Here is a 20,220-nt window from a genome sequence, read left to right on the forward strand (position 1 = left end):
GAAGACAAAATGAATGTGTATATTTTGTGTTTGTAGTTTATTTAGAACATTTAACTAGTGCAAACAGTGCCAGACAAGAGATAAGTACTAAAAAAATCCTAAAATCCACATAAAGTGCATGTGTACAACCTAGTGTAAACAGTGTCAGACAAGAGACCAAGCAAACAGACACTACTACAGTACAAACAGATGCATAATTTAGTCGCCTCGCCATGGCAGCACCGTTTGAGATATCAAAAATCCCTTCGCAATTTAGCAAGTGCAACGTCTCGGCATCATGTTCACAACTTTTGGTGTCAATCGCATGAATTCCCTAGGAGGAGTATTTAAAAGTTCACCACATGCAACTGTTGTGACTGACACACTTCCTGGCGCCTGTTGGTGGTGCTATGTCCGAGATTCACAATAGGCACATCGATGCGATCTGAAACCTTGGCCGAACATACACACCGCATGTCATCACAATAAGACATTTTTTGCTTTAGATATTAGACATTTCCTGTTTCTCTGAATTCACCATAACTTCGTCGCCTCGCCATGGCAGCACCATTCGAGATATCAATAACCCCTTCGAAATTTAGCAAGTGCAATGTCTCGGCATCATGTCCACCACGTTTGATGTCAATCGCATGACTTCCCTAGGAGAACTATTTAAAAGTTCACTGCATGCAATTATGAAACAATCCAAAATGGCAGACTTCCTGTTGGGCGGAGCTCATAGTTAGAGTGCGAAAGTTGTTCGGGTCGATGAGATCTAGATTTCAAGAGTTTTCGAGCATGTTAAGGGACCCCAATTGGCCAATGTGTGCAAAAAAAATAAAATAAAAAACAAACCCGAGCAAAAACAATAGGGCTTTGCATCATCGGTGCTTGGGCCCTAAATATAGCTGCAAGCAGCGATGGCGGGCTCTCGCACGTTTTTTTATCGCTATACGGTGCCTACCAGAAAACAGTGCACGGTGGGCAAATGCATGAAGTGGGTAAATATCAGTGGACTGTTTTATGTTGTTACTGACCCATTTGGGGACTGTAGGTAAATGAAACCCCACATTTTAGACAAACGGGGGTGCTAGTGAGCCACTTAAGAGGCACACCTTTGTCTGACCTTTTTGTCCACACTTAACAGCCGACAAATGTGATGTATGTTACACGATGCCATGGCAACGGTGTTTGCGGTATCAAAAATCCGCTTCTAATTTTGCATTAGATTCAATCACATGAATCCTGTAGGAGGAGTGTTTTAAAGTTCATTGCATGCAATTGGGAAAAAACCCACCTTTGTGACACACTTCCTGGTGCCTGTTGGTGGTGCTATGTCCGAGACTCACAATAGGCACATCGATGCGATCAGAATCCTTGGCCGAACATGCACATCGCGTGTCATCCCAATAAGACATTTTTTTGCTTTAGATATTAGACATTTCCTGTTTCTCTGAATTCGCCATAATTTCGTCGCCTGGCCGTGGCAGCACCGTTCGAGGTATCAAATATCCCTTCGCAATTTAGCAAATGCAATGTCTCGGCATCATGTTGACCACTTTTGGTGTCAATCACATGATTTCCCTAGGAGGAGTACTTCAAAGTTCACCACATGCACTTCTAAAAAATATAAAATGGCTGACTTCCTGTTTGGCGGAGATCATAGTTTAGAGCGCGAAAGTTGTTCGGGTTGATGAGATCTATATGCATACCGACTCTCATACATGTGTGTACATAATTGCCCGATCTGTGCACAAATGTTTGTTTTTACATTACAGGGGGTGCTACAGAGCCCCCTGCCATGCCCATATTACAGCCTTTGCCCGAGCCTAGTGTCATACGACTCTGACGTGTGTGCCAAATTTCAAGAGTGTTCGAGCATGTTAAGGGACCCCAATTGGCCAAAGTGTGCAAAAAATAAATAAATAAATAAAAATAAAAAAATAATAAACCCGAGCAAAAACAATAGGGCTTCGCACCATTCGGTGCTCGGGCCCTAATTATATAAAAACAAGATGCAACCAAGATAAAAAAAATGTCGAGGAAATTAAGAAAGTAGAAATTGAAATATAGAAAAATCGATCAACTACACAAAAAAGAAGATCCCTTTAATGTTTAAAGGGATTTTAATAAAGATCTTAGGTAGCACCAAAACTTTGCTGGTCTAGATCGCTTGAACTGCTTGTGTCCGGGGCTGGGGGCGGGGCTACTGTTAGCGCATTTGATAATATACCTTAAGTATATTAATGTTTACTACACTTTTATTTTACTGCGATATGATACATTATCGGCACAATACAGAGTGCTAACAGAGCATGAGAAATGAGGACAAACACAAGACATCTGCTAAAAGTGCCTCAGAGAGAAATAAAAATTAATGAGAGTGACACAAATGATCTGGAAATTGCAAAGCAAAATGAACAATTAGGAATGCAAAGCAATACTAAAGAGTCTGTAACTGTAAATAGACAGGATGCTGTAGGACAAGCAAAACGTCCTAAGAGACAAATAATAAGACCAAAAAGACTAATAGAAGAAAAGAGGAAATGTTACAAATTGTGGATAAATGAAAACAATTTGGTGTAATATTTGTAGTCACGGGCGTCAGAACCATTACATGACCAATAATATTGGACCCGCACAGTCAAATCCATTCTGCTTAAGGAATGTCCTAATAAATTAAACTCCATTCCGTGTTTTACCTACAGAAATGACCACGCTCCTGCTTCCTGATATCCATGGGCGTCGGAACCATTATGTGTGTGTGTGTGTGTGTGTGTGTGTGTGTCTGCGTCACTGCCCTTTACCCCCTCTGCAGTATAAACTATAATAAAAAGTGCTCCATTTGTGTGGAGTGAAAAGTAAAAGATTTGAGGAGTAAAAACACAGTGAGTATCTAAAGCTCTAATATATAAACACACTGAAGTGACACTAGATACAGAAGAGTTTTGTGGGTTTGTACTGAAGCTTTAATGTACACAGGTTGTTTTATAACTTTATAGCGTGACTATTTCCTGTAAGTGAACTCTGTGCTGATTCAGGGTTTAATTTAACACACCGATGTTGGAGTGAAGTAAACGTGTGTCCTGCTGTAATCTGGAGAAGGAGACATGACCTCCAACATGAGTGTGTCTGGGAAACAGGACTTAAAGAAAGACGAGAGGTGACTTACTTTTACATTCACCAGTAATAAATACACACCGTCTCATGGGAACACATCTGTATCTCTAAACACTCACTAGTTAACACAGGAAGTCAACTTTAAGGTGTTTAATAGCAGTGAATATATCACTGATCTGATCTAAGAACAGTTTAGACAAATCATTCACTGAGAGAAGAGTAAAAAGTACTGTGTAATGTGGAGCATAAGAGCAGCAGAGCTTTGTGTCAGTGAACTCTACAGGCTTTAAGACCCAGCTGAGTCAGTTAGCTGTGACTGGGACTCCTGATATCAGTGTAATTCCTGACTTATGAAGCCTGTGTCCTGTTTGAATAAGTGTACAGACTGGATCTGAATGAAAAAGATGGAATTATTGGTGTTTAATGATGAACACATTGTTTAACAGTGCTGAGTATTAATTATTGCTGATATTTCTGTTCTAGAATGATGGAGGGAAAGAGATCAGACTCACCAGAACCCAGCTGTGTGTCCATGAAGAGTGACGAGTCAATGGGACGTCCAATTTTCTTCAGAGACGGAGACAGTCCTACTGATGTGAGGTCAGTATAGTGAGGTGTTTTACAGCTGTGCTCCACCTGATTAAACTCACTCGTCTCATTATGAAGCCCTTCATGAGCTTTATCAGGTGTTGAAGCAGTAAAACACTAAACTGTGCAGTGCTGCAGCTCTCGGACTGGCAGTGAGGAAAAGTGCTTTAAGAGTTCAGTTCAGTCTGCAGTCCCTGAGCTGGAGGGTCTGTGGTGCTACAGAAGAACATTTACACCTGGGACAATAATGACAATATAAAGATTTTATTCATTAATTCAAACATTTGTTTCTAAACATGTTGGTGTCAGTTAGGAAATCCTGAAATCAGTGTATTGTGTTAAGAGGATAGTGTTAAATATCTGTGTCTGTATTTATTAGTGTGTGATTTGTCCAGCTATGAATACATATAGTCCATATTACATGATGGGTTTTGTTTGTTCACAGACCACAAAAATCAAACATCAGCAGAAAACAGCTGGACTCTATATTCAAGGTGTGTGTGTTGTTTTTAACGTGTGTAATGTGTGTTGTTTTTAAAGTGTGTAATGTGTGTGTTGTGTTTAAAGTGTGTAATGCGTGTGTTGTGTTTAAAGTGTGTAATGTGTGTGCTGTGATCCCTTGTCATGTCTTGATGTGCAGCAGCATTAAGGGTAATCAGTTGTATGAGTTTTAAATGTGATAATAAAAATAGACTTTTCTTCTTGTGATAAAATAAAAGTCTCTCTCACTGTAGCATGATAATATTTAGATCAGTTCCTGTGTGTTTCTAACCAGGAGCTGGAACACAAAGTCATCACTCTGATAAAGAATGAGCTGAAGAGGTTTAGGAAGCTCCTGAGTCCAGATTACCCAGCATGCACTGAGAGGGAGGTTGAGGATGAGGAGGATCTGCACAGTGTCAGAGACGGAGCGCTGAAGATCACAATGCACGTCCTGAAGAACATGAACCACACAGATCTCGCTAACACACTGCACAACAGTAAGAGCTCTGAGTCATGACTTTATTCCATCAGCTTCACTTTAGAGAGAGGAAATAGTTTTAGATATGAAGACTTTTAGTTTTACATTTAATTTTAATATCATGTTGTATCTGTTCATGGTCCAGCTTCAATAATATTTAGTACATCAGTCAGGAATTAATAGCAGTGTTTGTACGATTTTGCATTAAAACTATTTATTGCTAAACTAGATATTACTTTGTTTATTAGAACTCACCCCTGTGTGTCAGACAAAGTTGAAGTCCAATCTGAGGAAGAAGTTTAAAAGAATTAATGAAGGAATCTCACAGCATGGAAGCTCAGCACTTCTGAATGAGATCTACACTGAGCTCTACATCACAGAGGGTTGGAGTGGAGACGTCAATAATGAACATGAGATGAGACAGATTGAGGCAGCGTCCAGGAGACCAGCAACACAGGAGACACCCATCAAATGTAATGAGCTCTTTAAAGACAAGTCCATCAGAACTGTGTTGACTAAAGGAGTTGCTGGAATTGGAAAAACTGTCTCTGTGCAGAAGTTCATCCTGGACTGGGCTGAAGGAGAAGTAAATCAGGACGTCACCTTCATGTTTCCACTTCCCTTTAGAGAGCTGAATCTGATGAAGAAGCAAAATCTCAGTCTCATGAAACTTCTTCATTACTTTTTCCCAGAAATAAGAAAACTAGAATCAATAGACTGTGACTCCTACAAAGTGGTGTTGATCTTTGATGGTCTGGATGAGTGTCGACTTCCTCTAAATTTCCAGAAGAATGAGAGATTGTGTGATGTGACAGCGTCAGCCTCAGTGGATGTGCTGCTGACGAACCTCATTAAGGGGAATCTGCTTCCCTCTGCTCTCCTCTGGATAACCACAAGACCAGGAGCAGCCAATCAGATCCCTCCTGAGTGTGTAGACCAGGTAACAGAGGTACGAGGCTTCAGTGATCATCAGAAAGAGGAGTACTTCAGGAAGAGGATCAGTGATCAGAGCCTGGCCGATAACATCATCACTCACCTGAAGTCTTCAAGAAGCCTCTACATCATGTGTCACATCCCAGTCTTCTGCTGGATCTCAGCCACTGTTCTAGAGAGAATGTTGGGTGGAGCAGAGGGTGGAGAGATCCCCAAGACTCTGACTCAAATGTACATACACTTCCTGATCTTTCAGATCAAACACAAGGACCAAAAGTACCATCAGAAATGTGACCCTGATCCTCAGCAGACCAGAGAGAGTATCATGGAACTGGGAAAACTGGCTTTCCATCAGCTGGAGAAAGGAAACCTGATCTTCTATGAGGAAGATCTAAGAGACTGTGGCATTGATGTCAGAGAAGTGTCAGTGTACTCAGGAGTGTGTACCCAGATCTTCAGAGAGGAGTTTGGGCTTCACCTTGGGAAGGTGTTCAGCTTCGTACATCTGAGTGTTCAGGAGTTTCTGGCTGCTTTATACAGGTTTCTCTCCTTTATTAGCAGAAATGTAACAGAACATCAAACCTCTGATATGTCTGATCTCTTCAGGAAGTCAAACATGTCTGATCTCCTCAGGAGTGCAGTGGACAAGGCCTTACAGAGTGAGAATGGACACCTGGACCTGTTCCTCCGCTTCCTTCTGGGTCTCTCACTGGAGACCAATCAAACTCTTTTACGAGACTTAATGCCACAGACAGGAAGCAGATCTCACAGCAAACAGGAAACAGTGGAGTACATCAAGGAGAAGATCAGGGAGAATCCATCTCCCGAGAAATCCATCAATCTGTTCCACTGTCTGAATGAACTGAATGATCATTCTCTAGTGCAGGAAGTACAAACTTACCTGAACAGAGGAGGTTACAGTCGTCTCAGAGGAACCAGACTCTCTCCTGCTCAGTGGTCAGCTCTGGTGTTTGTGTTACTGAACTCAGAACAGGAGCTGGATGTGTTTGATTTGAGTAAATATGATCCATCACATGAATGTCTTCTGAAGCTGCTGCCAGTGGTCAAAGCCTCCAGAAAAGCTGAGTGAGTATTTTTATTTATAACTGTATTACTGCATGGTTTAGTATTTTAATGTAACACTGAACTGCACTGTTTGGATTAATGTGTGTTAATAGTTCCTCTAATCATCTTTACACAAACCTCTGGTATTTTTACAGAAGATTGTGTCACTTTTTACACTAACATGTTATATCTGAACTGAGGGCTGGGCCACATGGACAAAATCTTAGAACATCATATGAGGCATTTTATAGCTTTTATATATGAATCATGAAACATTAAGTGTTCTCTAAAATGTATGTAAAAATATCTCTACAAAATAACTGCATGCATTTAAGAACTAAAGACATTTCTGAACTAAACACCAGTGAAAGACTTTTTCTGTTCTGTTCATATTGAAAGTGACATTTAACAAAAGTCTCACAGATGAGAAAAACATCAGACTGACAAAATGGGATCAATATGGATAGAAAATATAAAAAGTAAATATTAAAACACTCTAATGTCCTTCAAGTATGTCTTTATGTTGAAGTTCCTCATCTTGTGTTGTGTGTGACACAGTGTTGTGGGGAGATTCACTCTGTCATGGCTTTTTTACTCAATTGTTCTTTCTAATAAAAATAAAACATAAATGCTTTTTAAAAATTTAACCCGATACGAAGGAAAAACAAAAGTCTCCTTCAGTCTGCACTACTGCTAAACTTTACCAAGGACTGAGCTCGTGGTCAATAAAACATCACTCATCATTTTGGACCTCGACACATTGGACAGACGAAGTGGGAAAATGTTCAGCTTTATCTCCTTATTATGTTAGAAACAAGCTAGGCAGCGAACTCAGATGTGTGATGAAGATTTTCTTTCTCTAACACTGACCTGTTTGTAGAGGATGGAGTTTAAATGTGACTTTTTATATGAAGACCTTTATTTTGATGGGTTTTTTTCTTTTCTTCTTTTCTTTTCTTTGCTTATCAAGTGTACAAGCAGATAAAAAGAGAGAGGATGAATAATGTGTCACAGGTGAGTGTAGTGTCGTGACCGCTGTTATTAAAAAGTCCTGTTTTGTTCTACTTGGAGCTCGACAAAGACACCAAACTGTTAATGATCACATTCTTGTTCTTGGGTCGTGATTGTTGTTAATCTGTTGTGGTTGAATTATAGACAGTTTTTTGTCTGGTTCACTGCATCAGAAGATTCAATTTAATTCAAGTTTATTTGTATAGCGCTTTTTACAATGGGCTTCGTCTCAAAGCAGCTTTACAGAACATAAACATAGAGCAGAAGTTAAACACAAGGAGAAAAAAAGAATTAATATAGTAAAAGATTATGATATATATAGTTCACAGTGTGTATGTATGTATGTATGTATGTATGTATTTATTTATTTATTTATTTATTCATCCCCAATGAACAAGTCTGAGGTGACTCAGGCTGCAGTGGCAAGGAAAAACTCCCTTAAATTGGTAAGGAAGAAACCTTGAGAGGAACCGGACTCAAAGGGGAACCCATCCTCATATGGGTGACACTGCGGGTGTGATTACAAATATACAGTCAAACAAGTGTTGAATTGGTGTAAGAATCACATGAAGTTCAGATCTCCTCTTGGTATCTTAGAGTCCAACTGGAGCTGGTAGATCTGTAGATGTCTCAGGATTTTCATAGACTCAGCCTCATCTCAGTGGAGGTCCAAAATCTTCATTGCACGGAAGACAATCGGAGCTGGTACAATGTCTGGATGCCTCGGGATGGGTAGAAAGAGAGAAGCAGTGGAGAGGAATTAACATATTTGCTGTTCATAAAAAAGGTGCAAGTCTAAAGTATTGGTGCATAATTTTATGGGATGTATTATGTGTGTGTGTGTACGCCTGACTAAAGAGATGAGTTTTTAATCTGCTTTTAAACTGGGAAAGTGTGTCTGAGCCCCGAACACTATCAGGAAGACTGTTATAAAGTTTGGGAGCTAAATAAGAAAACGCTCTACCACCTTTAGTAGACTTAGATATTCTGGGAACTAGCAGAAGTCCTGAGTTTTGTGATCTCAGAGAGCGTGAAGGATTGTAACGTGTTAGAAGACTAGTTAGATACATGGGAGCTAAACCATTAAGAGCCTTGTACGTAAGTAGCAGCAGTTTGTAATCAGTTATAAACTTAACAGGTAGCCAGTGTAGAGATGATAACATTGGGGTTAAAGGTCATACTTTCTTGTCCTAGTGAGAACTCTGGCAGCTGCATTTTGGACTAACTGTAATCTATTTATTAAAGATGCAGGACAACCACCTAGTAATGCATTACAATAGTCCAGTCTAGAGGTCATGAACGCATGAACTAGCTTCTCAGCATCAGATACAGACAGGATGTTTCTCAGCTTGGCAATATTTCTAAGGTGGAAGAAGGCTGTTTTGGTAGTATGGGCGATATGATTTTTAAAAGACAAGTTGCTGTCTAGTATAACACTGAGGTCTTTCACTGTCAAGCTACTAGTAATAGTACATCCTTCTAAGTGAAAGTTAAAGTGTGAGAGTTTCTGTGGACTGGTTTTTGGGCCTATAAGTAGTATTTCTGTCTTATCGGAGTTTAACAACAGAAAATTACAACTCACCCAGTCTTTTATCTCTCTAAGGCACTGAGTTAATTTGGACACTGTGGCTATTTCATCTGGTTTTGATGAGATATATAACTGTGTATCGTCAGCATAGCAGTGGAAACTAATCCCATGTCTTCTAATGATGTTCCCTAATGGAAGCATGTATATCGAGAAAAGCAGAGGTCCTAGAACTGATCCTTGAGGGACCCCATAATTAACTGGTAATAAACTTGAGGATTCACCATTTAATTCTACAAAATGGTATCGGTCAGACAGGTAGGATCTAAACCAACTTAAAGCCTGACCATGAATACCTGTGTAATATTGTAAGCGATCTAGAAGAATGTTGTGATCTATAGTGTCGAATGCAGCACTAAGGTCAAGTAGAACTAATAGTGACATACAGTCTTGGTCCGAAGCTAAGAACAATTCGTTTGTAACTTTAACAAGTGCAGTTTCTGTGCTATGATGGGGCCTGAAACCTGACTGAAACTCTTCAGAGATGTTGCTCTCCTGTAAGAAGGAGCTCAGTTGAACAGACACAACCTTTTCTAGTATTTTAGACATAAACGGAAGGTGTGAGATAGGTCTGTAATCTGATAGTACATTTGGATCTCAATTAGGTTTCTTAATGAGTGGCCTAATGACTGCCAACTTGAAAGACTTCGGGACGTAACCTAAAGATAGCGAGGAGTTAATGATATTAAGAAGAGGCTCACCAGCTTTATGTAACACTTCTTTCAGTAGTTTAGTTGGAATGGGGTCTAGTGAACATGTTGTTGATTTAGATGTGGTAACAAGTTTATCTAACTCTTCCTGTCCTGTACTTGTAAAGCTCTGTAGTTGTGTGTCTAGAGCCTTAAGTGAGACTGGGTCACTAGTTGCTCTCATATGTTGGGCGTCACCTATTTTATTCCTGATACTTTCGATTTTATCAGTGAAGAATCTCATAAAGTCCTCACTACTGAACTGTGATGGAATAGTGTGTTCAGATTTCTGTTTTTTTGTTAAACTAGCCACTGTGCTAAATAAAAACCTGGGATTGTTCTGGTTATTTTCTATGAGTTTGCTCAGGTGCTCAGTCCTAGCAGCTTTTAGAGCCTGTCTATAGCTGGACATACTGTCCTTACATGCAATTCTAAAAACCTCTAATTTAGTTTTTCTCCATTTTCGATCGAGGTTATGGGTTTCTCTCTTGAGGGTGTGAGTATGACTATTATACCCCGGGGCAGATGTTTTATCTCTAACCTTCTTTAAATGGATTGGGGCAACAGTGTCTAATGTGCTAGTGAATATAGCGTCTATGCTGTTAGTCATTACATCTAGGTCGTTTGAGTTTAAGGGTACAGTAAGAAGTCCAGACAGATCAGGCAGGTTGTTTGTGAATCTGTCTTTGGTGGTCGGAATAATGGTTCTACCGAGTCGATAACGTGGTGAGACACAGTTAGTCTGTTCTATAGGTAGTATGTACATTATGAGGTAATGGTCTGTGATGTCATCACTTTGAGGTATGATATCTATATCAGTGACATCTATTCTGTGTGATATTATTAAATCTAGTGTGTGATTACGACGGTCTGAGAGAAAATCTGTAAATTGTAAATCTGTAAAAGAAAATCGGTGTAGGGCCCTGGGGGTCTGTACACGGTCGCTAGAGCAAGAGACATCAGGGATTTCTTCGTGTGCATGTGCGTTAGTGTAACCTTAAGGACAAGCACTTCAAAAGAATTAAATCTATACTGTGTTCTCTGGGTAACAGTGAGGAGATCACTAAAGATAGTGGCGACACCACCTCCATGACCAGTCTGACGAGGCTCGTGCTTATAGATATATCCTGATGGCGTAGACTCATTTAGACCGATGTAGTCATTTGGTTTAATCCAAGTTTCAGTAAGGCAGAGTGCAGTAAGGCTTTTGTCTGGGATGATTTCATTTACAATAAGTGCTTTGGGTGTAAGCGATCTAATGTTCAGAAGCCCAAACTTTAAGACCTGTTTTTGTTTGTTTCTTTGGCATTTTTCTGGTCTAATTACACTAAGATTATTTCGAGAACTTCTCACGTATTTACGTTTTGATCTCACTGCTCGGGGAGCAGACACAGTTTCTATAGGGTGAGCTATGTGTGCATTTGTGTCAATGTGTTGAGGTGAAGGATGACTATTGAAATTTAAATTTAAGGAGTAGTTTACCAGTCAGAAGGTGTTCAGCGCCCTGGAGATGTGGTCTGAGAGGATCTCCGCTCCAACTCTGCTGGGGTGCAGACTGTCAGCACGGAACAGCCTAGGACGCTCCCAGAAAACATTCCAGTTATCAATGAAGACTAGATTCTGAGTCTGATACCATGACTGTAACCATCCATTTAAAGCAAAAAGTCTACTGAACCTTCCAATTCCTCGCTGGTATGTTGGAAGCGGTCTGGACACGATGATCCTCGCCGTGGGCGCTGTGGTGCGAACCGTCTCTACCAGGGTGTTGAAGTCCCTCTTCAGGATCTCCGACTGCCTCAGACTGGTGTCGTTCGAGCCAGCATGAAGAACTACAGCTCCGGTGTTTCTGCTCACGACCTTGGGTACCTGTGCAGCGACATCAAGAACACGAGAACAAGGCAAGCAATGAGTCCGAGCCTTACCTTTCGACACAGTAGCATGGACGTGGCGGACGATGGAGTCTCCGATGATCACGGTGGATGGTGGATGGTGGATCCCATATACTCTGTGGAGAAAGAAGGGTTCACTAAGTTGTGTTGAAATAGTAACAGTGACATCTGTAGTAAACAGTACAATGTTCTTTCTAATATCCTTTATTTACATTGTTTATGATCAATGAGAGATTTTTACACATCTATATTTTATAAAAAAATACAAATCATGATCAAGAATCGTTTATAAGGTTAAATAATGCAATCTTTCTCTGGCCCTATGTGAACACTCCACCTGTATTAAGGTCCACACCAAAGACCTGAACCAGTGTGTGTGTAAAATCAGAGGTCTGGAGGTGACAGATTTGTACGTGTACGAGCACAGAGAACAACACACACCAACTGTTTTAGTGTCTCTGTGAAATCCAACATATAACTGAGTGTAAAGTACGACTAGTATTGTCATGTTATTACCTGGTAGTGTACAGCTGTATAATTCTTTATGTTCTGTAATAAAATGCACTGTATCTGCAGTGTTGGGTGTAGAAACTTGAACACAGATCAGAGTGTAGTGTTTGTAGGCTGCTCGCTCTCACATGTGTGTGTTATGTACATGACCTAATGGTCTTATAATAAATTGTAGCTGAGAGATTGTGGAGTGCAGAAAGACGTCCCTGCTCCTGTAAATGTGCTGATTTGAGATCAGTGTTCTGATAGTTCATCATTTCTCTTCCAGGCTGTGGAAGTGTAATCTGACAGAGGAAAGCTGTAGAGTTCTGTCCTCAGTTCTCAGCTCAAACTCCTCCAGTCTGAGAGAACTGAACCTGAGTGTCAATAAACTGCAGGATTCAGGAGTGAAGCTGCTCTCTGATGGGCTGAAGAATCCACAATGTACACTGGAGATACTGAGGTACACACACACACACACACACACACACACACACACACACACACACACACACACACATACACATTCACACACATGCACACACACACACACACATGCACACACACACACACACACACACACACACACACACACACACACACACACACACACACACACACACACACACACACACACACACACACAGGTGACTGATGGATAAACACTGAGAGTGAGATCCACATCCTGGGAGCAGCGACACTAAAAGCAGTTTGACTGAAGCTTCTTCTTATTAAAATTCACCTAAAGGAAGTCAGCATTTGTTGATGATAAATAAATATTTGAGATGATATTAAAATGATTGTGGATGTCACAGGTAACCAGTACAGTTCCTGTACAATAGGACTGATTTGGTTACTAACTGTAATGTATAAAGGGTTTTATGTGAAATACATAAAAGAGCGTTACATTAATCTAATCTACTTGGAATGATTGAATGTAGAAAAAGTTTTTCTGTTTCTTCTTTACATTAAAATGGACAAATTCTTTCAGTGTTCCTCAAATCATAAAATGTGACTTTAGATATATTATTGATGTGAGGAACAAAGCTGAGGTCAGAGTCGACTATTACACCCAGATTTCTAACCTGTATCCCAGCTCATTGTGTTCAGGTGGACACTTTATTTCTCACTGATGGAAACACCTCATTTTACTATAAATCAAACACTTCATCATTTCTCTTCCAGTCTGTATGGGTGTGATCTGACAGAGGAAAGCTGTAGAGTTCTGTCCTCAGTTCTCAGCTCAAACTCCTCCAGTCTGAGAGAACTGAACCTGAGTCACAATAAACTGCAGGATTCAGGATTGAAGCTGCTCTCTGATGGACTGAAGGATCCACACTGTACACTGGAGATACTGAGGTACACACACACACACACACACACACACACACACACACACACACACACAGTTTTAATAAGCACTACAACATCCAGTTCTCCTCTGTGGTAACTGTAACTGTAGTGATCTGATATATTGTCATTGTTGTGTGTGTGAGATGGAGAGTAAATGTACTGTATATAAAGATTTTGTGTACTTCATGTTTTCAATACTAAACCTGAGTGTGTTAAGTGTGAGAAGGTTTTCTTTCTTGCAGGATGGAGGGCTGCAGTATTACAGATGAAGGTTGTGCTGCTCTGGCTTCAGCTCTGAGGTCAAACTCCTCATCACACCTGAGAGAACTGAATCTGAACTATAATAATCCAGGAAAATCAGGAGTGAAGCTGCTCTCTGATCTACTGAAGGATCCACACTGTAAACTGGAGACACTACGGTGAGTTACTGACTTACTGTCTCTTTACTGTATGATATTGTGTAATATTCACTGTGTGCTGTAAAATGTCACATCTAATGTGTGTATTTATGTTTCTGTTGTTCATAAGTAATGTGTTTAAATGTGTCTGTAATTCTGTCCTGTTGTGTTTTTCAGCATTAAGGATAAGACACTCACCAGGTCTGGTGTATGACAGGAGTCTCTCCTCAGACCTTTTTTCCAGGATAAAGCAGTTATGGTGGTGAAGCGTTAGAACACGTCCCACATTTCCAGCATTTTGGGAGCTGAATCATTCATATTCAGATGTAGAAGATCCATAACAATAACTGTGACTGATCACATCCTTTTATCCTCTCAGCTACAACTTCACACTTTAACATCTTTTACAATCCAAAGTCAAATCCTTCAGCATCTACACACAACACAGAGATATCATCACATCATCACACTGGTTACACAAATACACATCCATGTGTTACAGATGTTTACACATTATTTTACCTCTTTAATTGGATCTCAAATTTGTTCCTCCACTTCTTGATTTATTTATTCTCCTTTAAAAGTCTCTTCTTTTCAAACCCTTTTCACCAAACCCTTTTAAAATCTTTATTACACTCTCTTTAAACATTAAAGGAATTTATTTTTTGTAGTTGATCTATTTTTCTATATTTCAATTTCTTCTTTCTTAATTTCCTCATGAAATTTTTTATCTTGGTTGCATCTTGTTTTTATATAATTTAACCTCTTTTTTTCCTCTTTCCATCATATATTTTGCTTTATTTCTTCATTTTGCCCCCTCGAGTTCTTTCTCCTCCCTTTTTTATATTTTGTTCTCTTTGGCCAATTCATTCTCATAACTTTTACTTGTTATTTCTCTTTTCTTTCTTTTTTCTTTCTTTCTTTCTTTCTTTCTTTCTTTCTTTCTCCCATTCTACAATATTTAATTAAAAATCTAACATTATCTTCCTCATTCATTTCATTTCCTTTTTCTATAATTTCTTTAAACTTAAAATCATAGTGGTTTTTCTGTATTTAGAAGCCATACACTGTCCCCTTTCTACATTATTCCAGTCTTAAAAAATAAAAACTCATGATACTCAAACTTGTTTCCTTATATCTGATTTTGTCTGTAAAGTTTTCTACATTACTTGTACATAAAATAAAATATAAACATAAAAAAGACAATCGTTGTCCTGCAAGTTTTTCACTATATCTCTTCTTTCCTTCCTACATTTCTCTCTCTCCACACGTCTATCAGTTTGTTTTCACTCATTAGATCCTTTAGTTCTTTTCTCTCTGTATCTGATTTAATAACCATCCCATCTGCCATATCGAGTTTTCTGAAAACAGTCACCGCAAGTCCCATCATTATTATTTCTTTATGCTTCTTTAAAATTCTTTTTAAATGATTAAATTTCTTTCTTATCTTTTTATCTGTCGTTGTTTTATGGTGTACATGTTTTATCATGTACATTTACCAAACTGACAAAAAGGAGAGCTAAAACTTCACTGTGTAGAGGCAAATTCTAGTGTTTCTTTATTGTACCCAAGGTGTGTGTGTGTGTGTGTGTGTGTTTTCATGCATCCTCCCTTTAAGTTATCACCTCAGCAAGGCCACATTACATTTTCAGTTCTTATCGAGCATCTGCACACACACACACACCCCTAAAGTTCCCATCTTTCTAGCATGTACAAATGTAACAGTTAGAATAAAGGCCTCTTGTTCTTTCTCCCTAGTCTTTCACGCAGAATTTAGTGTAAAAGCACATAAAAATTATATAAAATCTCCTGATATTTAAAATTTCCTCTACTGATATTTAAAACCAGCTTCTAGACTGCTTTAAGCTGCTGTCAGGTAGTTTTCAAAAAAATAAAAAACAAACTGAAATGGAGGAGAGCTTCACTCTCCTGACTGCTGCCAGCTTAATCAGTTAGACATGTAATTTTCTATTAAATAATAAGTCTGTAATTGATTTCATAGGACTTTCGTATAAAATAAGTAGTGTGTGTTAAGATTGAGATCCAGTGTGTATCACAATGACAAAATGTCTTAAAGAAATAAACATCCTAAAATAAACTGTTAAAACGTCCAGCAATGTTTACAGTGTTAAAAGTCTTATAAAAGATTTACTATTCTTCTGCATGAAGTGTTTTCTGTAGTGTGGGTCGTATCATTTTTATAATAAAGAAATCTTTATACACTGATGATACTACTCCATATTCCTGGTAACCAGGACAATAAAGATTAAAGGCTCGGCTCAATTGTCAGTGTTTAACAATATACCAACACGCTTTTGTTGGAACCTTTCTGTGTCTGTCATTCCTGATCCTATTAAATATACCAAGTCCTTGAATCCTGAATTGATTACTCCGTGAACTCTAACCCTAGACTGGCTCTTAACTCTGTACATCTGTGTACCTCATTTCATGTTCAACCACAGGGTTCATGTCAAGTCAAGAAGCTTTTATTGTCATTTCAACCATACAGTATATAGCTGTTGCAGTACACAGTGAAATGAGAAAGTTTCTCCAGGATCAGGGTGTTACATAGAACAAAGACAGGGCTAAGGACCTGTACAGTAAGTAGTCTTAGCCACATAAAGTGCAACTGTGCAACCTTGTGCAAACAGTGCAGGACAAGACAGACAAGACAGTGCAAGAAAAAAGATAGTGTAGAGTTACAAGACAATACAAAGACAGTAAACAGAAACAGCGCCGGCCAACCAGTGTAAACACCGTGTGTTCAACAATATTGCTTGCAGTAATCCTAGAATGAACACAGTTTCTAGCAGCAGGTCCCTGAGATAATGTATAACAGCGTGCAAAAACAGCAACAACTGAAATATTGTACAGTATGAGCAAAATGACTGAAATGTTATACAGTGTGTGCAAAGAGCAAAAAAGTTTTAAAAAAAAGTGTGCAAAACAGCATGTAAACAGTCTGATGAATGTAAGCAGCATGTAAACAAGTAGATGGATGTATATTAGAAGTGTCACAACCGTCTCAAGTCATGACAAAAAAAGGAGGACGCAGTGAAAACCAACATACCATTTAGTCTTTTATTTAAAATGTGAATAATTAGTCTAAGCTTTGACAGGATGTTTTTAGCAGTTTAAACGTGACAATGTATTGGAGAAAACAAATGGACAACGATACTTACAAAATTAGGAAGAAACAAAACAGAAAACAACCCCAAACAAAACTCAAGCGGAAAAATCTCCCTAAACACAATCAACACCAAACTTAAATAAGAGTCAAATCAAGGAGAGGAGAGATAACAAGCAACAGGTGCACACGATTTAGCGGTACAGCTCCACCCACTGGCCGGCCATAGCGGGGAAGCAGGAGACCCGTCACACACACACACACACACACACACACACACACACACACACACACACACACACACACACACACAAACACACACACACACACACACACACACACACACACACACACACACACACACACACACACACAAACACACACACACAAAAGAAAAAACACCAATAATCAAAATGAATCACAAAATAATAAATCATCATCATCATGTTCACTAAACAGCATTAATGCCATGTCGGTTACTCTCATAAATCCAGTCCCTCAGTTGTTCATCTCCTTCCAGCAACCTTGGCGCCTAGGAAGCAAAATTTAAGAAAGAATAGACAGAGACAAGAATATGGTTACACCAGCAGAACATTCACACCGTATGAATACGCGACAGGGCATCAGCAATTAAGTTTTCTGAGCCTTTAATATGGTGAATTTCTAATGAATAAACCTGGAGGAATGGGCACCATCTCATAAGCCTCTGATTTGGGCTTTGTAGGGAGCGCAAAAATGTCAGTGGGTTTTGGTCAGTATAAACGACCAAAGGTCCCTCTGTCGCCCCAACATACACATCAAAGTGTTGCAATGCCATATTAAAGCCAGTGCTTCTTTCTCATTTACAGAATAATTTAACTGATATAAATTAAATTTCCGGGAAACGAAAGCCACTGGATGGTCAACAACCTTACTTGGATTTCTGTATAAAAAATGCACCTGTGCCTATATTACTTGCATCTACTTGTAATTGAAAAGACTGGTCAAATTTCAGAGCTGCCAAAATGGGAGCTTCCTTTAGCAACATTTTAATCTTCTCAAAAGCCTCCTGGCAAATATGATTCCAATGGAACTTCATGGTTCCACGCAACAATTTTTTTTCCCCATCTGGCCAATTACTTGCATCAGCAACACGTTCAAATAATACAAAAAAACATTCCACAGTCTTTTCCTCAAATTTTGAAATCAATCTCAAATTACCCACAACATCAAATCTATGCAAATCATGCCCACTTCCTGACTCCATCCGTGCCAGAAATTGTTCCATCTTTTATCAAATCCAAACAATAACGTTCAAGATCCAATTATATCTTCTAAAAGCTTATCTAGGAGGGATAACGGAATTTCATAATGATTTGAGATTTCCAAAAGTTGGTCTTTAGAAAAGACCTCCAAAAGATCATCTGATGGAGTTTCAATAAACTCCTCGACAGAAGCCATAACAGAACAAAGTAAGCCTATTTTAATACATAGGTAAATTGAAGTGCAGTTCCCCCTAACAAAACCATAAACTAACTAAACTGAACCCTAGTCTTCATATAGGTACTTGCAGCGGGTATTTACACACTATAAACCAGTGTTTGCAACAACAACCAATTGACTAGTTGCCATTACAAAACACGGACGTGTTCCCAAGCTGTTGCTCCAACTGCTTTCACCATACAAAAAAAAAAAACTAAAATAACAAACAGAGCATCCGGTGAATGATACCCTCTTTTCCTAACCAGGGAAAGCAGTTCCAAAATGATTACCCGTTAAACGTATCAAAACAGCTTACTTACCAAATTCACTTCGGCACAAATGTTTACAAAAACAAAAGTAAACAATATACCAAATTCACTGCAGCCCTTCAAAACTAAAGTTTCATCGAATAACCAATATCAATGGAATTTACATTGAATTAACCAAATTAAAGTCGTATACAAAAATACTTAAACTATAATCCCAGACGAGCCCCCACTTTTGTCACAACTGGCACAAGTCATGACAAAAAAAGGAGGACACAGTGAAAACCAACATACCATTTAATCTTTTATTTAAAATGTGAATACTGGTCTGAGTATAGTCTGAGCTTTGACAGTATGTTTTTAGCAGTTTAAACATGACAGTGTATTGGAGAACACAAATGGACAACAATACTTAAAAAATAAGGAAGAAACAAAACAGAAAACCACCTCAAACAGAACCCAAGCGGAAAAATCCCCGTAAACACAATCAACACCAAACTTAAATAAGGAGAGAGGAGCAGGAGACCAGTCACAGTGTCATCGGCAAACTTGATAATATGGTTTGATCTGTGTATTGCTGCACAGTCATGAGTCAGCAAGGTGAACAGCAGTGGACTGAGCACGCAACCTTGAGGAGCTCAACTGCCCCACGGGTATTATGGTCACGTCACGTGACGTCACGTCACGTCACATGTAGCCCCGCCCCCAAAACAAGCAAAATTAAAAATTTGCACAACATGGTCATGTGACATATCAAAACACTCAGCACAATGAGGGGGAACTGCCCCACGGGTATTCTGGTCATATCACGTGACGTCACATGTAGCCCCGCCCCCAAAACAAGCAAAATTAAAAATTTGCACAACATGGACATGTGACTCTTCTAACTTATCAAAATGAATATTAAAGTCTCTAACAATTACTGCTTTGTCTAAAGAAACAACTAGGTTTGAAATGAAATCTGCAAAAATTAAATATTTGCACAACATGGACATGTGACATATCAAAACACTCAGCACAATGAGGGGAACTGCCCCACGGGTATTCTGGTCACGTCACGTGACGTCATGTGAAAATTAAAAATTTGCACAACATGGACATGTGACATATCAAAACTACCTCAAGGGTATTCGGATCACGTCACATGCTCATGTCCACTCACCTTCAAAAGTATTGGCACCCTAGCGGTCCAGTAGCTTTCAAAATCTTTCTGTCCACTCGCCTCTAAAATGCACCGGCCTTTGTGAATACTTGCACCATCAAAGCCAACATCAAAGTTTATCGCGACGAACTTTACAAATCTAGT

The 20,220-nt window shown here is 39.2% G+C and overlaps 2 protein-coding genes across 2 annotated transcripts in view; one reads left to right on the top strand and one right to left on the bottom strand.

Moving 5' to 3' along the window:
• The first annotated feature begins 3,088 nt into the window (after window positions 1-3,088).
• Window positions 3,089-14,297, top strand: LOC125140866 (NACHT, LRR and PYD domains-containing protein 4-like). The gene is made up of 9 exons (XM_047811470.1): window positions 3,089-3,142; window positions 3,583-3,699; window positions 4,133-4,181; window positions 4,463-4,667; window positions 4,897-6,667; window positions 12,599-12,772; window positions 13,495-13,668; window positions 13,905-14,081; window positions 14,238-14,297. Exons 1-9 carry the CDS (start codon window positions 3,090-3,092, stop codon window positions 14,272-14,274), a joined length of 2,757 nt encoding a protein of 918 aa, XP_047667426.1. The 5' UTR covers window position 3,089; the 3' UTR covers window positions 14,275-14,297.
• A 3,341-nt stretch (window positions 14,298-17,638) lies between these two features.
• The window catches only part of dnah3 (dynein axonemal heavy chain 3), a 34,241-nt gene continuing 31,659 nt past the window's right edge, over window positions 17,639-20,220 (bottom strand). The window contains exon 35 of the mRNA XM_047810905.1: window positions 17,639-17,719. Within this exon, the coding sequence (XP_047666861.1) occupies window positions 17,639-17,719 (81 nt within the window). The remainder of the gene's footprint in view (window positions 17,720-20,220) is intronic.

Source organism: Tachysurus fulvidraco, chromosome 3 (assembly GCF_022655615.1).
Source record: "Tachysurus fulvidraco isolate hzauxx_2018 chromosome 3, HZAU_PFXX_2.0, whole genome shotgun sequence".
Classification (NCBI taxonomy): domain Eukaryota; kingdom Metazoa; phylum Chordata; class Actinopteri; order Siluriformes; family Bagridae; genus Tachysurus; species Tachysurus fulvidraco.

Bases quoted from the DNA above. Each gene is read 5' to 3' on its own strand.
- LOC125140866 (XM_047811470.1), top strand. From the start codon at position 3,090: ATGACCTCCAACATGAGTGTGTCTGGGAAACAGGACTTAAAGAAAGAC. The intron at 3,143-3,582 runs GTGACTTACTTT...TTTCTGTTCTAG, and splicing joins GACTTAAAGAAAGACGAGAG to AATGATGGAGGGAAAGAGAT. The intron at 14,082-14,237 runs GTGAGTTACTGA...TGTGTTTTTCAG, and splicing joins TGTAAACTGGAGACACTACG to CATTAAGGATAAGACACTCA.